Source organism: Microcaecilia unicolor, chromosome 2 (genome assembly GCF_901765095.1).
Source record: "Microcaecilia unicolor chromosome 2, aMicUni1.1, whole genome shotgun sequence".
NCBI lineage: Eukaryota > Metazoa > Chordata > Amphibia > Gymnophiona > Siphonopidae > Microcaecilia > Microcaecilia unicolor.
Window position 1 is genome coordinate 80,394,172 of NC_044032.1, and position 21,823 is coordinate 80,415,994.

The 21,823-nt window shown below is 42.1% G+C and overlaps 1 protein-coding gene across 2 annotated transcripts in view; it reads left to right on the forward strand.

Annotated features, from left to right (window-relative positions):
* The window catches only part of C7 (complement C7), a 120,469-nt gene that overhangs the window by 11,791 nt on the left and 86,855 nt on the right, over positions 1-21,823 (forward strand). For both annotated transcript variants that reach the window (XM_030193081.1, XM_030193082.1), the window contains exons 2-6: positions 2,225-2,280; positions 7,610-7,685; positions 13,219-13,360; positions 16,397-16,538; positions 18,204-18,342. In XM_030193081.1, the coding sequence (XP_030048941.1) occupies positions 2,225-2,280; positions 7,610-7,685; positions 13,219-13,360; positions 16,397-16,538; positions 18,204-18,342 (555 nt within the window). The remainder of the gene's footprint in view (positions 1-2,224; positions 2,281-7,609; positions 7,686-13,218; positions 13,361-16,396; positions 16,539-18,203; positions 18,343-21,823) is intronic.

The following is a 21,823-nucleotide window of genomic DNA, read 5'->3' on the forward strand; positions in this document are numbered from 1 at the left end:
GTATACCTTCATTCATAGTTCAACATTATTTGATGAACGGGGATCCTCAGAGTTTTGTTTGACAACAGAGGGCCATATTCTGTAACAGTGCATGTAAATTTTGGAGTGTCCACGAAATGCCCATTTCCCCACCTATAACCATGCCCCTTTTTGGCTGCACACATTAGAATTTAGGCGCAGTGCATTTCAGAATACGCTGAACAAGTTGTGCACATTAATTCTAATTATTGCCAATTAGTGCTCATTATTGCTTGTTAAGACCTGTTATCGACGCTGATTAGCTTGTGAAACCAATTAAGTTATGTGCATTATTATAAAATACACTTGGAAGTGGAGGAGTGGCCGAGTGGTTAGGGTGGTGGACTTTGGTTCTGAGGAACTGAGTTCAATTCCCACTTCAGGCACAGGCAGCTCCTTGTGACTTTGGGCAAGTCACTTAACCCTCCATTGCCCCATGTAAGCCACATTGAGCCTGCCATGAGTGGGAAAGCACGGGGTACAAATGTAACAAAAAAAAAATAAAAACATTTTTTTGGTGCAGAACACTAGGCGCAATATATAGAATCTAGGGATAATGTGTACAGCACTGCAAACATCTAGTAGCACTATAGAAATGATTATTATTATTATTAGTAGTAGTAGTAGTAGAATGGCTTTATCTAATCAAAGCTACTCCATCTTATATCTTGCTCTGAATCCTTGCTTCATTGCTGTCAGGTGTTCTAGTGTGCCACCTACTGTTTGCAACAGACATCAACATTGCACCACAAGGAACTGTTGCAAAGGTTTCTTCTTGAATCCATCTCTGAAAGGTCACTAAGGGGCAGTGCAATTTTTCTAGTGAAAAAGGTGCCGTACTCAAATGCTAGGTCACCCTTTAGGGGTGGGGGTAATCACTGAGGGACCCTCCCCACAATAGCCAGGCTCCCTGCAACCAGTCACAGAACCTATGAAAAGGCAGAATTGGTGTGTAGAGCCTGAGCTCTTTCATTAAAACTTGAGGTCAATGGGTCTATTTTAGCAGACAGTGGAAAAGGTGCCGGTACTCAGTACCCCCTCAAAAAAAGCCCTGCTAAGGGATAGCCAACGAAGTAGAGAATAAGTAACATTGGGGTCAATATTCAGACTGCAGGAGGGAGCCCGGCTAACTCCCGCAGTCGGCAGTCAGCCCAGATATTCAATGCTGGGCCATTTCTGGTGACTGGTATTGAACCGGTTTAAGCTTAACCAGCTAAGTTGATATTCAGAGATAGCCGATTAAGCTTAAACCGGCCAAAGATATTCCAACTATTTACGTGGCCCGATGTGGCTGCTTTCAATAACTGGCTATGTGCTGAATATTTGGGGATAACCGGCTATATTGTGTGATATAGCTGGTTATCTACTAGCTGCTAACCGAGAATATTCAGCAGGGGATAGCTGGCTATCCCTCACTGAATATAGTCAAATAGATGGTCACGTGGCATTTAACCAGTCAGGTATCATTCCTGGCTGTTTGAATAGTGTGTGTGTGTGTGGGGAGGGGGGACTTGTGTTAGATTGTTACTGTTAAAACCCTTTGAAAAAGATAAGTTGTAATGCTTGCTAGATGTAAGAAGGTCTTAAAAAACGTTTTTTAAAAATGCCCTCTATAGCACCTATTTTACTTTGGGCTCCTTTTACTAAGTGGCAGTAAGCATCGGCTAAGCCCAGCGGTACTTCCCACCCCTAGTGTGCCGTCATTTCTGCCACTACAAAAATTTATTTATTTTTATAGCACCAGAGTGTACCCGGCGGTAATTGGGCAGTGTCGTGTGCTGCCCTGTTACCGCTGGGTTAATGCGGGAACCCTTACCGCCACCTCAATGGGTGGTGGTAAGGGCTCCCCTCAAAATGGCCACGCGGCAAGTGCTTTACTTGCCACCCAGCCATTTCCTATAGGAAAGTGAGACTTCCTTTTTACCAGCTGCGGTAAAAGGAGGCCTCAGTGCACATGTAAAACATGCACCAACGCCAGCACTAGCCCCCTTTTGCCAAGCTTGGTGAAAAGGACCCTTATTTTGCAGCAAATGGACATAAGTGAGCCTCCTGGTTCTGATTCAGTGTGACACTTCTTTTGCAGTGATCTCCAACCCCTCCTCCCATAAGATGCATTTACATTTATTGTTCCAGTACTGTCGATAACTTGCACATCTGCCTAAAAATGTGCTTCCCAAGTAAATCATATATTCTTTTTTAATTTCAGGTGTTAGAAGTATTTCTTGTGTTAGAAATTACAAGCATTTTGCAAGTAAATTCATGGTGAGTATATACATTCCATAAAGATCCTTTTCAGTATAAAACAGAATTTAGACTTAGATTTTCAAGGAGATAACAGTGCCATCAGAGTATGCTACGGTGCTTTAATATAATATCATACAATCTTGAAAGGAAAGCATAGACATTTTTTTCAAGCATACAAGGTACACCTTGTTCCCCCGTTAAAGAGAACTGTTGAGAATACCTAATTCTGCTCCTTGAACAGAATTCAGAAGCAATGCGTTCATGGCTTTTCTTTTGTACAACTAAATCTAGATGTATTTATGCTAATTTAACAAATGTTATTCCTTAAAGCTGTGTATGATACCCCTCCCCCCCAACCGTTTGGTTTGAAAAGCAGATAAGGAGAGTCTCAAAGAACAACACAGAACAAGCAATTTAAATATCTGGGTTTCAGCACCATTCCTCCCCAATGATCTGCAAACCCTAATGCCAGCTCGGAGCTGGCATAGGGTTTGTCGCGGCCAGCGACCCAATCTTTGGCGCGCTGGTCGCTGATCATTGGGGATGAATGCATTAAGCCCCGTTTAGCATGCATTTGCATGCTACTTGCAGTAAGAGCCCTCGAGCGCATTGTTTCATGCGCTCGAGGGCTCTAATCATGGGGCGGTAGGAAAGGCCGGTGCTAGTATGGCGCTAACAGCCTCTAGCGCCAGAGTTTGCTTTTGATCATGAGGGTATGAGTATCCAAGTCTGGGGTGGCCATTGGGAGTTATCCTGCACAGCTGATATTCTGCAGTGGTATCCTGAAAGCTACTCTGTGAATTTAGGATACACTTTTTACTATCTCATGTAGCTCTCCAGGTACTGCTGCTGAATACCAGTGGTGCCCAGTTAATGCCTGGCTCCTTCCTGGACTGCCAGAAAAATGGGAAGAAAAAATTCAAAAGGTGGATGAGAAAGATAAGTAAACTACGAAGTGCCTAATTCTCATCTAACATAAAATAAAATAAATATAGCGACTTTTCATTCAATCTCTTGAAGTTTTATTTCTCCCTATACATATGCATGTACGTAGAGCGAAATGCTCATATGTTTTCAAAGGACAATCACAGACTTGAAAATGTTCAAAATTGTCTGGGCATATAATCACAGCATGTCTCTAATAATTTAAAGTGATGCCTCCAAGTGCCCTTTGTAACATCCTCTGTGCAAAACACTTTATGATGAACTTTCACTTAACTTAAAGACTGAAATTGGGTCCCGACATAGTCCATGTTTTGGCGTATCTGTTTCAAGACATCAGTCAGTGAGATTTTTAATTCTGACAATGGAAAGCATCCTTGGTTTCTCCAACTAGTTGAATGCCAGGGACGCTTTCCATTGTCAGAATTAAAAATCTCACTGGCGGGTGTCTTGAAACAGCTCCGGCGAAACATGGACCATGTTGGAACCCGTTTCAGTCTTTAAGTTAAGTGAAAGTTCATCATAAAATATTTTGCACAGAGAATGTTACAAAGGGCACTTGGAGGCATCACTTTAAATTATTAGAGATGTGCTGTGATTATATGCCTGGACAATTTGGAAGATTTCCGAGTCTGTGATTGTCCTTTGAAAACATATGAGCATGTCCCTATAAGTATATTCGGCACCCCGACATAATAGCCCCAACAAAACAGACTGGTAACAAAATAGCCCCTCCCACAAAATAACTCTTGACAAAATAGCCCCTAGACAAAATAGTCCCCTTAACAAAATAGCTCCCTAGAAAAAAATGCAGTGCCATATTCTGGGCAGCCTGATCAGGCCCTTTTGTCAGGGGGCTAATTTGTCAAGGGCTATATTGTGGGAAGGTCATTTTGACAGTGGCTGTTAGGTCAGGGGATATTATGTCAGGAGCTTTATTTGTTTGGAGCTTTTTTGTCGGGGCCATTTTGACTGGGTACCCGTATATTCATATGTATAGGGGGAAATAAAACGTCAAGAGATTGAAAGAAAACTCACTATATATATTTTTTTTTATGTTAGAAGGGAATTAGTCACTTTGTAGTTTTCTTCCTGGACTGACCAGGAATATCTGGATAGTGTCATGGTGGTTTGCCCAGATATTTAGAAGCACTATCCACATAAGTGCTGCTGAATATCTAGGTTGGACCTGATCAGCATGAGTTGTCTGGGGAGGAGCAGATGACCCCATTTTAAAACCTTTTTCAGGCATGTTTTAGAACAAAAAATGTCCCCCATAGTCTTCATTGCATCTTTCTGTCCATCTGTCTGCAGCTATTAGACACATGCATCTGAGTCCTCTTTTTGCTGTGTTCTCTAAAGCAAGACTTCTCAATCTTTTTTATTATTTTGTGGCACACTTGTGCATTTGTTGAATCCTTGTAGCCCACAAGACTAAATTCTGCATGATCATCAACCTCACAGCTTTCCACCAACAGGAGGAGAGTAGTAATTTATACATGTGTATGCCTCATTCTGCTGGTGCCAATTAGATGCCTGAAGTAATAGATCCAGTGGATCTTGTAAGATTACAGAGATTCACATGTTCAAACATCAAACTGAAGTCGGTAGAGGAGGCCTACAGGTAAGAAGTTAAAGGAGAGGAAGAAGGGAGAGTAAAATTACCATATTTCTAGTTGGTAAATCTGGGATACTGATACTTGTTCTCTGTAGTGAGCAGTTCATTTTGCTGGGGTAATGGAGGGTTAAGTGATTCATTCAAGAATCAGTGGGACCTGAACTCTGGTTTCCCTGGTTCTCAGCCCACTGAGTTAATCATTAGGCTACTTTTCCACTCCAAAACAACACCAAAAAGTGTGGGAAAGTCCTTCCGCAACAATCAAGAAGCAACAAACAGGGTGAAGGAATGTCAGAAAAAACAAACAGAAGTCAAATTTCTTTCAACAGGTTTATTCTCCTTAAAAAGTCACCTGAATCACATGGACCTGACAATCTGTTTTCATAGACACCTCACCTCTGTAATCACAACATGCATTTTTATGCTTTCAAGGATTACACTATTTTGCGTTATCTAAGACGAGGCATTTTCTCCAAGTTACCACAGTCACACATCCTCAGCTGTGACCCCTGAAGAAGGCATAACAGCCGAAACACAGACCGTGTCAGGTCCAGGTGATTCTGGTGACTTTTTAAGGAGAATAAACCTTTTAGAAGATATTTGACTTTTGTTCGTTCTTTGGGACATTCCACCACCCTGTTTGTTGCTTACTTTTCCACTTCACCACACTTATACCTAGCCACACCCCCTACCTATCACCACTAGGTACACCAAAGACTTTCTTAAGTCACACCAGTGTGCCCCAGTGGGGCACTGCTCTACAGACACAGGCTCCACCAGATTCAAGACTGAAAGGAATGGTGCAGCCACAGAGGGTGCACATATAGGGGGAGGGGTGTGTTCAAAAATTGCTCCCAGTCCACCATCTCCTCTCATCGACACTAGCAAAGTGGGTGGGTGGGGGAGGGGGGCCTGTATGTGAGATGCACAGGGTGCGGATATCACTTGGTGTGGTCCTGTTGGAATTTATCTTGTTTTTGTGCACTTAGGTGCCAATGATCAAAAGTAAATGCGGACGCTAGAGCCCATTAGCGCCACACTAGCGCCCGCATTTACCAGCACAGAATGATCAGAGGGGTCTAGTATAGCAAATAACGAGCATGCCAGGCCTTTGCATAGATAGCATGCAGATGTAGTCAAGGTCATTTAAATGAGGTCATTTTGTATTCCTCCTCAAAGATCAGAAAAGAGCTCCCGCAACAAAGGTACCTTACCGCTGTAAAAAATAACACCAGGTCCAAGCAGGCGATAAGGTGTTGGAAGAGAGGATTTCCCCATGATTCTCTTGCTTCTCTCATGATTCTTTCTGCAAAATCTACCAGTTTTGATTGCTTTGGAAGCAGAAGGAAGCCCATGCAAGCCCTTGAGTGCTGGTTGTGAGAACAGCAGACCTGAACGTGAGGCACACATTGGCATTCTTGTCCTGCGTCTAAATTTAAAGCGACCATGCTTTAAACCTCTCCCCCAAAGCACACATGGCATCTGTTACTTGCATCTAAATATAAGCATCCAGAAAAAAAATTAAAAACACTTATATGTTGCATGCAGAAAACAGATGCCAATGTGTGCTTCATGTTCGGGGTTTTACCAGGCGCATGTGCACAGAAGCTGAGCTTACCGCTGATCTGTTCTGCACATGCGCCAAGCATAATCCTCCCGCCAAACTCCCTAATGCTCGAAGCTATGAGTGTGCCTATATTTGCAACTGATATTAGGGTGTTGTTCTTCTGCACTGTTCTGGCGGTATTTTTATGGTGCTATTCAGAATGGCACCAGAAGTTTGATCATTGGCCCCCTACTGCATTTGTTTTAAAGAAATGTGTGATTTAAGTCTAATATCTGCAAAGAAAATTGCCCCAAAATGACCTCAAAGCATTTGTGCTGCACATGAGGCTGGATTCTATATATAATGCCAAAAAAAAAAACACGACTCCAAAAAAAACTGCTATTCTCTAAGCTGTGCTTAAAGTTAGGCGTGGTTTATAGAATAGTGCTTAGGCCTGAGAATTGTGCTTAACTTGGTGCAAATGTATGTGCCTACATTAGACACATACAGTATCCCCATTATTCTATAACAATGTGCGTTAATTTTAGGAATGCCCCCCATTCTTCCCATGACTCTCCTATTTCCATGCCCCCTTTTAAAAATTGTGCATAAAGTTCAATTTAATTAGTGCCAATAATTGCTTATTAAAAAGCCAATTATCGGTTCTAATTAGCTTGTTATTTAATTAAATTGCACATGCAAATTGGGCATGCACCCAAATTCACATGCCCAGTTTTTGGGGACTTTTACAGAATTGGGGGGACAGAGGCAGCAAACAGTTTATTAAAATCATTTATATACTGCAAATCACCAATAACTCTATGTGGTTTACATAAAGCTGCTAATCACATTTTACGTGTGCATAAATGAGCATTTAGATGTCTATATTTCATACATGTTTAAATCCCAATTTTACAAAGCCACAATAGATCTCAAACTGAAAAATGTGCAAATAAAAGGGGGCATGGTCTGGGCATGTTTTAGGTGTGACTAGGGTGGACCTAAAAAATAAACTTCCCCATTTCAGAAGTGGAATGCACATCTATGCTACCCAGGATGTATTTTTCTGATGCAAAGACTGGCAGAAAGATAGTAACTTGTCACAAAGGAATGAATGCATTGCTTGTCATGCAGCTTTTCTCTGGGTTTGAAAAGAAACTTGCTATACTTCTCAGTCAAATACTGGAAAGCAAGACATTTATTTCCAGCTTTTAACAACCATTTCATTGATATCTTTCCAGGACTCCACATCCGGTCAATTGCCAATGGAATTCCTATGGTTCTTGGTCTGAATGTGATGGCTGTACTAAAACACAGGTAGAATGCTAAAATCTATTGCATGTGTATGTTTAAGATAAGTGATAAAATTATGGTTCTTTCTTAAACTACATTTAACTAATTATGGTTTATGGTTTATTAGATGTGGAAGGGCATTTTCAATATGATGTCCAAATCTGATTTTGGATGTTTTGCATAAAATTCCAAAATTCCAGTTCCAAACATGGTCATTTTCAAACCAGAAAAGTGTATTTTTAGATGTTTTTGTGCTCAGTGTGTCTTTCTTTAAGGGCCATTTTCAAACAAAAAGTCCAAGGGGAAAATGCACAAAAACAAGCCATTGGAATGTCTGGGGGTTAGCAGTCCAACTAGATTGGCCATACAGACATCCCAACAGAGCAATGGGGCAGCCTAGGGGGCACTGCAGTGAACTTCACATAAAAGATCCCAGGTATACATCACATCTTAACCCCCTTATATTGTATGGTGAGCCCTCCGGGAATAGCAAAAAAAGTACTGTACCCAACTGTATACCACTACATTAGCCCTTATGCCTGCAGGTGTTACCTGTATGGGTTCAGTAGGTATTTTGTGGTTTTTGGGGTGCTCACACTTTCCACCACAAGTAGGATATGGGCTTGAGTCCCCTACTCTACAGTCCACTGCATCGACCACTAGCCATCTTCAGGGACCTGCTTGCAGCTCTAAAAGGAATGGCCATTATTTATTTATTGCATCTGTATCCCACATTTTCCCACCTCTTTGTAGGCTCAATGTGGTTTACAATATGTCATGAATAGTGGAAATACATAAGAAAATAGACATGTAGTATTACAGAAGGATCTTGGGTAACATGATAATAATAAGACATTATATCTGCAGCTGTCATAGAGCCTGGTATATACTGTCACTTCACCTCTTAGGGAGGTGGGAGGGGGTCAGTGATCACTGGTGGATTAAGTGGGGGTCATGCTTTTATCCCTACAGTGGTCATCTGGTCAGTTTAGGCACCTTTTTAGCACTTAAAGCTCGATGCTCAAAGGAATCTGGTCTTGCTACACTTCAATTACGCTCATTTTAACAAGTTTAAATGAAAAATTTTTCAGTATGCAATGCACAGAGGCTTTCGGCCACTGTTTCACTGTGCATGGAAGCAGTGAACATGTCTTATGCTATTGAGCTCATTTGTTTTAAAAATAGCTCATAAACATTTCCGTGCAATGTTCAAAACAACATTGCATGGAAACTCCCTGCCCTAATGACTAAAACCTATTGACTCCTGAGCTGTCAGTAGGTTTAGTTGCTAGGACAGGGTGACCAAAACTCCATGGTGGTCAAGCGAACTCCTGAACCCCCCCCCAAACTTTAAAACCTCCCTGATGGTCCAGCAGACTCCCACCTCGATATCCCTGCTGCCACCAGAAACAAAACAATCACTAGTGGTCCACTGGACACCCTCTTGAGCCCTTCCTGCAACCCAAAAACATCTGTGGAGGTCTAGTGACCCCCACCTGTCCCCTCTTCTTTTTTTTTACTTTATTTATTTGTTAAATCTTTAACAATTTCACAAGTACAACACTTGTCCTATGAAATACAGCCAGGAAATTCTCAACAATAAAGAAAGTTACTATCACATACTCATATAATTTGAATTGGCTTCCTTAGACCACTACCATGGGGGGGGGGGGGGGGGGGGGGGGGTGCATTAACATCAAAGAAAAATATAGGAGTACTTAGAAGAATATATTACAATTACAAGGCCACATAATATTCCTCCATTTCTTTTATATCTATATTCCTCTATTTCTTTTATATCTAACATTATTTAAGCCTTTTTAAATCTATAAAAGCTTTTAGTTGGTCAAGAGTATAAAATATATATTTAGTTCCTCCAAATCGGATCAAACATTTACATGGGTATGCTAAGAAGAATATACCACCAAGTTCCATAACTTCTTTTTTCAGATTCAAAAAAACTTTTCTCCTTTCTTGTGTTGCTTTTGTAACATCTGGATAAATCCAGATCTTTTCAGAACCGAAAAGTTCTTTAGAATGTTTAAAATAAATTCTCAAGATGGCATTCAAGTCTTGTTCAAAAACGAAAGAGACCAACAACGTGGCTCTCTCGGGTGCATTTTCTATTGTTTGTTCTAGAATAGCCGATATATTGTTCAATTTTCCGCCCTCGTTCCTCAATTTCCCCAGCTTGTTTTCCAGTTCTTTTAGGTAAATAATAGATTTTATTTATAGGAGGAATAGCATCATGAGGAATTTTTAGAATTTCCTGTAGATATCTTTTAAATAAATCCAAAGGTAACTGTCCCGGTATTTTGGGGAAATTCAGAAGATGGACATTCAATCTTCTATTATAATTTTCAATCTGTTCTATTCTTCTATGCAAAACTATTTTATCTTTGGTCATTGCTGAGTTGAGTTCTTGCAAATGTTTAATATCAATTTGAATCGAGTTAAACTTAGTAGAGAAATCTTCTTTCACCACTTCGACATTTTTGACCTCAAATTTAATAAATAAAGCTGAAACCTCACTTGAGGATTTTTGTAATGTTTCATCCATTTGGTTCAACTTTAACCAGATTTTCCCAAGGCTCACCTCCGCTGTTGTTTCTGAGGCTCGGATTGATTCTCGTGCCTCTTCCAGCATTTTCTTACGCAGCGGTAGACCCTTGCCTGTAAGATCAGTCAGCACACTCATGGTTGGTTGGATACTCACTCCTACCGATGCTTTTAGTGCTGGACAAGGAGGAATGTTAGATTCTGAGGGAGGCGATAATGATGTTTCCAAACCCAGCTGAGGTTCTGCTCCTCCGGTAGCCTCTGCAGCGGGAACTGCGACCCTCATTCCACTCGAGGAACTCCCAGTGAGAAAGCGGTCCAAACTTTGCTGGTTTAAGAAAGAGGTCGAGGAAGGCGGGGGACCAGACCTCACCAAACCTTTTCTTTTTGAATGAGGCATAATGTTTTTGAAGATACAAGGTTCCTCCAGCTAAGCAGAGACACAGCGTTTCAGCTCACCAGGTCAGCGCCATCGTGACACGCCCCCACCTGTCCTCTCTTCTCTCCTCCACATACCTTGCTCCCTTCTGCCTCTGGGCCCGCCCTTATCAAAATGGTGGTGCCCAGCCTTGCCCTGTGTATCCTGTTCCCTTATGTAGTGCTTATAAGTACATAAGTATATAAGTTCATAAGTATTGCCACACTGGGACAGACCAAAGGTCCATCAAGCCCAGCATCCTGTTTCCAATAGTGGCCAATCCAGGTCACAAATACCTGGCAAGATCCCAGAACAGCTCAATACATTTTATGCTGCTTATCCCAGAAATAAGCAGTGGATTTTCCCAAGTCAATTTAATAATGGTCTATGGACTTTTCCTTTAGGAAGCCATCCAGACACTTTTAAAATCCCGCTAAGCTAACCATCTTTGCCACATTCTCTGGCAAAGAATTCCAGAGTTTAATTACACTTTGAGTGAAGAAAGATTTTCTCCGATTCGTTTTAAATTTACTACATTGTAGCTTCATCGCATTCCCTCTAGTCCACGCTTCACATCTACCCGTTCAACACCACTCATTATTTTATAGACCTCTATCATATCTCCCCTTAGCCGCCTTTTCTCCAAGCTGAAGAGCCCTAGCCGCTTTAGCCTTTCCTCATAGGGAAGTCGTCCCATCCCTTTTATCATTTTTGTCGCCCTTCTCTGTACCTTTTCTAATTCCACTATATCTTTTTTGAGATACGGTGACCAGAGTTGAACACAATTTCTCAACAAGCCAAAGATGCATACTGTTCATCAGCAGCAGGAGACACCTTAATAAAATGTCATCTCTTGCTGCCATGGGACCAGTCTTGTGGTAAGAGCTGTGAGATTTTGTAGCTCTTATTTTAAGACTGATCCTGCTGTAGCAGATGACATCTTAACACATATCCTGCTGCTGAAGGAGGGGGAGCAGATACGCCAATGTTGACTCATCCAAAAACTGGACATTTGCTACCACTATGCTGGAGATTTTAGGCCAGTAAGTGAGGTTTGTTTCATGGGCCTCAACCATGTCTTATACCAGATTTGGCAGATGTACATTTCAAAAACATGTACTAACATATTCTAATTAATAAATAAAAAATAAAATTGTTTTCTACTTCTGTTTTCTTTCATTTATTTTTCTAATTACGTTGTCCCATTATCTGGTTTCTGCTTTTCTTTTAACAGTCTTGCAATGGTCTCCTTGTCCATTCTGACATGTCTTCTCCCTAGTCCCTCCATGTCCTTCATCCATCTTCCCTCTATGTTCCTATTCACCCTGACAAGCATCTCTTCTGTGTCCCTGTCCTCCTACCATGTTCAGCATCTCCACTTGCTCTGTCCCTATTCTTGTCCTATCCACCATTGCCCTTCTGTGTCTCTGCCCCCCCCCCAACATGTCTAGTATCACCCCTCAATGTCTGTTATCCTTCCCTATGTTAAGCATCACCCCTCTGTGTTCCTTATCCTTTCTCATGTCCAGCTTTCCCCCTCACTTTTCCCAAATTCTCAATCACCGTCTCTCCCCCCTTATGGGGCCAGCATGCCTGTATCTCTCTTCCTCCCCTCCCCTGGGCCAGAATGTCACACTCTGTCTTCCTTCCCTCCTTTACCCCTCCCCAATGCCACTGCCAGCTTGTCTACCTTTCTCTTACCTCCCTCCTGCCCCCTTCCCTGGGGTTCAGCATCTTTCTGTCTCTCCTCCCTTCCTCCTGCCCCTTTCCCTGGGAATCCAACAAGTATCCCTCTCTCTTCTCTCTCTCCCCTGTTCCTACCTCTCCACTCTCTGTGGGTCCAACCAAACTTGGTAGGCAATAACTTTTCATCCAAAGGAAGGTCATGAGCTACATTTTGACCCCAAATATCTAATCTTTTTCTTGGTAAAGGCTTCAGACTGAGGCTCTCTGAGAAATACACCCACATGCGTTTATACACTCACACACTCTCTCTCTCTCTCTCTGTCTCTTTCTTTCTCTCTTCCATCATTTCTCATTTCTTCTGTTCACCAGCTCCTAAAACTCTTTCCACTCCATCAGCTTTCTTCCCCGTTTCCTTTTCTCTTCTCTTCTGTATAGGTTTTATTCTTGTCTCCTCTATTCCTTTCTTTCTGGCTCCCATCATTCTCCTCCCTACCTGCCTGTTATCCCCAAGACATTTTTAATGGCCAGGGTCCCGGTCCCATGGACTCCTAAAGCTCTTGATTTCCACAACATTGATTGCATCTTGGGAGATAAACTTCAGGTTGTTACTTTTTCAGTGACCTTAATGACTTTCTGAAATACATTTTCCATCCTGATTTGCACATTTGAATTTGCATATGTTGACCTCATTTTTAGGCATTTCCACCTACTGTTTACCTGATTATGTTCATGCTGTGTTTGTTTTAATTGCCAACTGAATTATCTAGACCCTGCTGGTGCTTCATTTTATATCCTCAGCTTATGATATCATGTGGAAACTTGGAGAAGACCAATAACCATTGTATCATCAAGCCAGCCCAATCTAAATAATCTGTTATTGTTTTGGGATTTTAGACCCGAAGACGGACAGCAGCAGTTTATGGCCAGTTTGGGGGATCCCCATGTCATGGTAGTGTCTTTCAAACACAGCCCTGTATTCCTGTAGTAGGATGCCCAGTCGAAGAAGGTTGTGGAAATCGTTTTAGGTGTTTATCAGGTATCATTTTTATTGTGATATAAGATTTCATTGCAAAGCAGAAATAAATGTAATATTGATACATTTATTTTGTTTATTTTATTATTCCAATAAGAGTTACACCTTTTATTATCCTGTTCTGTCAGTGTTGTTGTTAATGAATGTCTAATGAAAAGTATCCATATCCATATGAATCCAAGAGGCACATTACTCAAAGAGGGAGGAAAAAAGGTCTTGTAACCATTAATAAAACACCAGCTTTGATGTTATGGTGTAATTGTTTAATGATCTGTCATAAACAATACCTGCCTTATTCAACAATAGTGCACAAAGTTTTCTGTCATCTGTTGGAGTTGAGAGTGACCCAGAGGCAGGTACACATGTTCGGGTCGATATTCAAAGGGATTTAACCAGTCAGAAATGATATTCAAAGGAATTTAACCCACTGTTTTGGGGGCATTCTGGAGGTGGAGTCAGTATTCAGCACTTAACCAGCCAAGGTAGCTGTATAAATGGGACCTATTGTGATGTGTGCCCATAGCCAGTCAAGTGCTGCCTATTACACTTAACCGGCTGTGCATTAGCCAGCTCCACAAACCCAGAAATTCAATGCTGGTGACCAGATATGTCCGGATACCAGCATTGAATTTCTGGGTTTAATGCCAGTGGTGGTCAGCAAAACGCTGATCACTGCCAGCTGAATATTGGACCTGTTATTTTTAGTATCTATGGTTATAAAAATACAGTCTTTTCCACAATCCTCTTCTCAGGCACACAGAACTGATATAGAAGGTCCATGCTGGCTGGTTGTATAGTCTCTATATAGTCTCTAGAGAGGCACACAAAAGCATCACAGGAAAAATAATTGTAGGAGGTTGATATGGGTTAAAGTAAAATTATCAATTAGTGAAGAGTCCAGTAATAACATCCAAATATATATGGTCACTTTAAACAAACTAAAACACGAGGAAAAAGACCTCAAAACACCCAAACGCTTACTACAATTTTGGCATCTTTTTCGGGGGTTGTGTCATTCATCATTGGTCTGAAAAAACCTCATGGTATTAATATTGTATTTATTTCTTTATTACTTTATTTATTGCTTTATTATGTCCTTTTATATTACATTTTTTTTTAGAATTTTCAAATTTGTGTTCACACAATTCCCAATTTTGCAGCACAACAATTATTGAATTAGATTTTTGTTTCATGACATTTTAATCATAGCATTTATGAAACATGAAGGAGGTCGAGCACTTAACTGACACCCGACAGCGGCCAGACCCGTTTCACTCACCCAGTCCTTGAGGCACACCTAGTCTCATCAGGTTTTCAGGATATCCACAATGAATATGCATGAGATAGATTTGCATGCACTGCCTCCTTGGTATGTAAATCTATCTCATGGATATTTATTGTGGATATCTTGAAAACCTGATGGGACTTCGTGTGCCTCAAAAACTGGATTGAGAAGCACTGCTGTAAGTTGCATGTGCAAGTTGGTGCCATTCCCATGCCCCTCCCATGCTCTACTTATGTGTATGCTCCCCTTGCACTTACATGCTATAGCATTAATTCACTGTGTTATAGAAAAGCATGTAGTGTACTTAACTATATGAACAAGGCACATGCATTTATGAATGTAAACACATACATTTATAGAAATGCCTTTTTATTTATTCAGTGCATACAGGTTGTTTAATAAAGAGAAAAATCAGAACCACTTATTTTGGATTCAGAACCACTGCGTTATAATATTGTTGACTAGTATGCACTGTACTTTTTGACATGGGGGTCATGTGGAGGGGCATAATCGAATGGGACACCCAAGTTTTCCTGAGGACGTCCTTGCAGGACGTCCCAGCGAAGGGGAGGGGAAACCCGTATTATCGAAATAAGATGGGCGTCCATCTTTCATTTTGATAATACGGTCGGGGATGCCCAAATCTCCACATTTAAGGTCGACCTTAGAGATGGTCGTCCTCAGTTTTCGACGATAATGGAAACTGAGGATGCCCATCTCGGAAACGACCAAATCCAAGCCCTTTGGTCATGGGAGGAGCCAGTATTCATAGTGCACTGGTCCCCCTGACATGCCAGGACACCAAACTGGGCACCCTTGGGGGCACTGCAGTGGACTTCAGAAATTGCTCCCAGGTGCATAGCTCCCTTACCTTGTGTGCTGATCCCCCCCCAAAACCCACTACCCACAACTGTATACCACTACCATAGCCCTAAGGGGTGAAGGGGGGGGGGCACCTACATGTGGGTACAGTGGGTTTCTGGTGGGTTTTGAAGGGCTCACATTTATCACCACAAGTGGAACAGGTAGGGGGGATGGGCCTGGGTCTGCCTGCCTGAAGTGCACTGCACCCACTAAAACTGCAAATCTACACAGAAAAGGAGAAAGGAATTCTTGGGGTTAAAGCCACGGATCCTTGCATTGGGAGGAACTTTTATCTTAAAATTTCCATGTAGATGCTTAATCTCTTTGAACATGATTAATTATGTATTCTTTGACCCAGTTAAAATGCAACAGTTTATTATTGCTAAAGAGGGCGGTGGCGCTGAATTGAACCTGAATGCTCTGACAGGGAGCTAAAATCGCTGGTTGGAACCTGAGCTCTCCCCTCTCTGTTGAATATATTCATATGATATTTTCTTGTTTATTAATTACCTTGTGTCTTGATCAAATCTAATGTGGACTAAGTTTAAATATAATTTCCTAACTTTCTTTTACAGGAAAAGAGTAATTTTTCCTAATGTATTTTTTCTTATTTTCAGACATTTATATTATGTCAATGTGTAATTGAAATTTAATAAACAGTATATATATAGTCCCGCCTTCGCTACGCCTCCGACATGCCCCCAGGAACTCTGGTCGTCCCCGCGACGGAAAGCAGTTGAGGGAGCTCAAAATCAGCTTTCGATTATGCAGATTTGGGCAACCCTGAGAGGACGCCTATCTCCCGATTTGTGTCGGAAGATGGGCGCCCTTCTCTTTTGAAAATGAGCCCATTAATTTACTTTTTTATGAGTATGCTGTTTTGTCACCAGGTCAGTGCATTAGTGCATCACTGGTATGCAACGGAGATTATGACTGTGAAGATGACAGCTCTGATGAGAATCAATGTGAAAATCTCAAAACTGTATGCGACATTGAAAAGATCCCTCTAAATGCGGAACTTACGGGTGCAGGGTAAGATCCTTTAGAGAATCCAGTAAGAATATTTTATAAAAATTTGGACTAGTAATTATTCCAACTGAAGAGCTCTGTATCCGGTGACCGACATTACATTTCTGGGGTTTTTTGGCAGCTAAAAACGTAGCTGGTTAGTTAAAAAAACAAAACAAAACAAAACTGAAATTTAATGCAGGTTGCTGGATTCAGCCCCAGCATTGAAATTCCAGGTTTGCCTACGAGTGCAAAAGTTAGCTGTGCTCCTTCCTGTGGTCTCAATATCTGCCCCTGGTGAGTTTGGCACAATGCCAAAATTCCACCTAAGCACTATGTTGTACATATGTGCATATTTTATAGGCAGCCCCATTTTAGACAGATCATATAAGTAGGAGTTAAGACATGTAAGTGAGTGTGTCAAGTTTTTCTAGTAATTTAGAACAGAATCTACCGCTATATCTTTTTTGAGATATGGTGGTCAGAATTGAATGCAATACTCAAGGTGAGGTCGCACCATGGAGCGATACAGAGACATTATAATATTTATAATATTTTTGGTCTTATTTTGAATCCCAATTCCTAGCATCCTGTTTGGTTTTTTTTGGCCACTGCTGCACACTGGGCAGAAGATTTCAGGGTATTGTCTACAATGATACCTAGGTCTTTTTCTTGAATGCTGACTCCTAAAGTGGACCCTAGTATCAGATAACTATGATTCGGACTATTCTTCCCTATGTGCATCAGGGCCGCCGAGATACTAGGCTGGGCCTGGGGCAAGGCCGCCCCGCCTCCGCCCTCCCCCGCTGCCCTGCCTCTGCCCCCCCCCCGCTGCTGCTGCCCCCCTCTGTCGCTCCCACCGCCGCTGCAGTCCGTGGTCTCACCTTCCTGCCTCCTCGGCTCCGGGTGCCCTTCATTCAAAGTGGCAGTCGCAGATCGCATCTCTTCTGGCCTTCCTCCTTGTGTCCCGCCCTCATCTGATGTAACTTCCGGTTTCTGCGAGGGCAGGACACAGGGAGGGAAGGCCAGAAGAGACGCGATCTGCGACTGCCGCTTTGAATGAAGGGGGCCCGGAGGCGAAGAGGTAGGTAGGTGAGACCGGGGACTGCAGCGTCGGAAGCCTGACCACGGTGCCGGGCCCCCCTTGGAGGCCCAGGCCCAGGGAATTTTGCCTCCCCCCTGCTCCCCTCTCGGCGGCCCTGATGTGCATCACTTTGCATTTGTCCACATTAAATTTCATCTGCCATTTGGATGACCAGTCTTCCAGTTTCCTAAGGTCTTCCTGTAATTTTTTTATAATCCACATGTGTTTTGACAACCTTGAATAGTGTTGTGTAACTCTGGGGATTTCGGATGATTACCTATTTGGAAGACGATATTCAAAAAATGTATCCTGATAACTTTGGGAGGTACTTCAATTGTATTCCCCTAGCTGATCAGTTAGAGTTGTCTTAAAAGTGTGTTGGATAGTCAACATTTAATCAGACAAAGTTTGAGTTTGAAGTAGTAGTAGTATGAGAGCATAGTTATAGTTTAGCCAGATGTTGATATTCAGCACTATCCAACTTAGCTGGATAAGTGTGACCATGGTAGAATGCTTCTTGACCTGTAAATAAATAACATTTAGAACACTGGTTAGGTAAACAACTTTCACTTGAGCATTCTTGGAACATATATATTTTTTTACAGTTTTGATGTGATTACGGATGAATTCAAGAAGAATGTCATTCATACCAAAAGTTTTGGTGGGATATGTAGAAAGGTGTTTAGTGGAGATAAGCGAGAATACTATCGATTGAGTCAAAGCTTGCTTTCCTACACATTCCAGGTATGTGTCTATCAGCTGCAATCATCTGTTCAGAATATAACTAAATAAATTTCATCATACTGTGCATTCAGTATTTCGTTCTTTATATTCTTATCATCACAAAGGAAGTATAGTTGACCAGAAAAAAGGGTAAAGGAACCAAATTTATTAAGGACCCAACATGGCCTGTGTTTCGGCAAAATGCCTGAATCAGGTTTCATTTAGGGATAATGAATTCTGTTTCATTGCTTCCTAAAAACACTCAATTAAGGTATTGATATGGTGTTACAAAATGTAACAAGTCCCTCCTTTCCATTTGGCACTTGCAACCTGGATTGGCCACTTCTGGAAGCAAGATACTGGGTTAGATGGACCATTGGTCTGACCCAGTATGGCTATTCTTATTTTAAAACAGATAACAGAGAAATGAGTAGAGAAACCAGCCATGGCAGCAAAAATCCACACTAGCTGCTTAATATGGTGAGTAGGTGTGAAAGGCCAGAGAGGAGGCGGTAAGTGCAGCCATGCTATTGGCAGCTCAGTAGCACAGCTGTTCTCACTGCAGGTGATGCAGTGCTGCTTCCTAATATCTGTTTCACCCTCCAAACACGCTTGCTGCTGTTCTAGCCCTTTCAGACACTCTCCCTGACATCTGATCCCTTCCCAACTCATACTGTAGATGTCTGATCCCCTCTTGGCTTATACCCCCCAAATTCTGATCCCCTTCCAGCTCATACTCCAGATGTCTGATCCCCTCCTAGCTCATAAATCTGATATCTGATCCCCTCCTGGTTCATACCCCAATGTGTGAACCCCCTGGTTCATACCACCACCCCAGAAGATCTAAAACCCACCTATAACTGAAAACCATGCCTCCAGAGTCAAACCCTCCCCCACTCCCTTAGCCTTCTCGGAACTTTCCTGGTGGTCTGCAGCAGTAATAAAGTGGTCCCAGTTTAGAGTGGTGGTTGCTTTTTGCTCCTGCCTGGGTGCCTCAGCTGGGAATTAAAAAGCCCTTCATCGCCCCTAGTGGTAGTCTTGTGGTAGAACAACTAGGGGGTATCCTTCCATATAAGGAAATTTTTATTCCAGGTCTGCCTGAGACCAACCTACTACTGCTGTAGACCTCCGTGTAGGTCCAAGGAGAGTCACGGAGTGGGATTTTCACCTTGGAGGGTTGGGATTTTGAGATATGGGGAGCTGGGGTATTAGCTGGGGATATCAGACAGGGAAACCGAGGACGCCCATCTCAGAAACGACCAAATCCAAGCCATTTGGTTATGGGAGGAGCCAGCATTCATAGTGCACTAGTCCCCCTGACATGCCAGGACACCAACCGGACACCCTAGGGGGCACTGCAGTGGACTATCAGAAAAATTACTAGACCGTTCTCTTTTAGTCTGGTATTTTTGCTGATACATTCGGCTCTGGATACAGGCAATTTAGCCAAAACACAGCCTGTGTAGAGTCATTAAAATCGCAATAAAGGATATCAATCAATTTTCTTTTCTTTTCTTTTTTTTGTCATTTCTATGCAGATGACATTTTGCTCATCTCTTATCACAACCCCCACTCTCTGGATCTCTCATTACTCCAATCCTGCTTAGATTCAGTTTCCGAGTGGATGCTCACCCATTGTCTTATTCTGAATCCTGTCAAATCTATGGCATGTTGGGTCACTGGCTATCCTTTACAGCATAATCACACACCTCTTTCTTTTGCTGTTTTGTAGCAGTCAGCATCTTATAGTCACCCATCTTTGTTCACTGAAGGTAGGATTGGTTAACTTTGGCCTGTAGAATTCTTTAAATTGATGTTTGTCCTGTGTATTAAGGGGGAAGTTCTACAACTGAGCACCTCCATGTAGACTCCATAAGGACACAACCTGGGAGCCTATTCTATAATGACACCTGGGCTTAGGCACAGGAAGCCTCAGTTTAGACTCAAAAGAGTAAATTTAGTAGACTTTAAATTTAGTAAATTTAAAGACTTCTCTATCAATAAAGACAGAAAGTAGAACCTTTACAAGTGTTTTCCTTGTAGGAACCAGGATTAGCACTGTGTTCAGTTATCTGTCAATCAAACCATAGTGACTGATTAAAGAAAAAAGTTCAAAGGGCCCTGATTGCAGTGTGAATCACCAAGGAGACACAAACATAACTAGGGCAGAGGAAGGGCTGAGTTCACCTCAATCCAGATTGGAAGAAGTGCTGTAAGAACAGTTTCAGACAAGGAGAGATCTTCATTGGTAAAAATTTGCTTGGAAACTGTTTTTTAAACTTGGGGAAAGGTAGGCTTAGAATTAAATAGGTAACCTCAGGGACCTTAGTTTTGAATTGCTCTGCTCATTTAGCATAGGAGTTTAGGGAATAGTTTTTCTTAGCATATAAAGTCTCTGTTACAGTTCCATAGGCTAGCATTTAAGGGGGCTTTTTTTTTTTACAGTTACTATAGTAATAGTATAAAACACAGCTAATAGGCTCAGGAAGCCTCAGTTTAGACTTTATTTCCCTTCCACCCACCCCAACTCCCACCCACCTCTGGCTTAATCTCCAATTTATAGGCCCTTCAACTAATTAAGAGGCTACATATTTAATTAGGGCACCTCTATCTGCCAATAATTACCTCTTAGAAATAGACTACTTAGATCCATAGAGGGGTACCTACTAATAGCATTAAAACAATAATAATAATAATAATAATAACTAAATATTAGCACAGCTTATAACTAGATATCTTAGGGGACGTTAGTTTCTATATTCCCATTCCATTAGTAACTTAATTAGGAAATCACCAATAATAAGATGCAGGTAGCAGTCCAACAGCAAGATGGGGGCTATTCAGTCTTTTGCACATGTTTGATTATCTCTCAGTTGGTGAGAAGTCATATGTGTGTACTTGGTGCAAAGAGCTCCTAGCACTCAGGGAACTGGTTCGAATTCTGAAGGCTAGAATAGCAGACCTGGAGGAGCTGAAGCAGACAGAGAGGTTTGTAGAGGAGGCCTATAGGGACATAGTAGAGAAGTCCCATCTCCAGTCTGGCAACCTGTGTGCTGCCATGGAGGAGAAAGGTTGTTATGATCATGGTCAGAACCCCTCTCAAACTTACCTTTTTCCTGGTGGTCAGCTTCTTAGCTGGCTTCCATTTCTTCTGTCTGTCCTGTCTGAGCTAGCACTCTCTCTCTGTGCTGGCTGCTGCCAGCATGGGGTTAATTGTTTCACTACACTGCAGCTGTGGGTGTGGACTGAGTTCACTCTACCTCTCTCTGGGTGCACTGGCTTCAAGTGCTTCAAGGTGCTGCATTGGTGTGGGTTGGGCCTCTCTGGGTTTCAGTGTGCTGTATGCCTGGGTCTAGGGAGTGTGACATCATCTGGAAGGGCCTTGATAAGGAAGTGGTGTTCTTCCCTTCGGAGCCTTTGCAACGTTTTCTTGAGGTAGGGTGGTGCAGTGTGCACTTCTGACTTTGTGTCTAGTTTCCCTGCTTGCTTTTGCTAAAGGTCC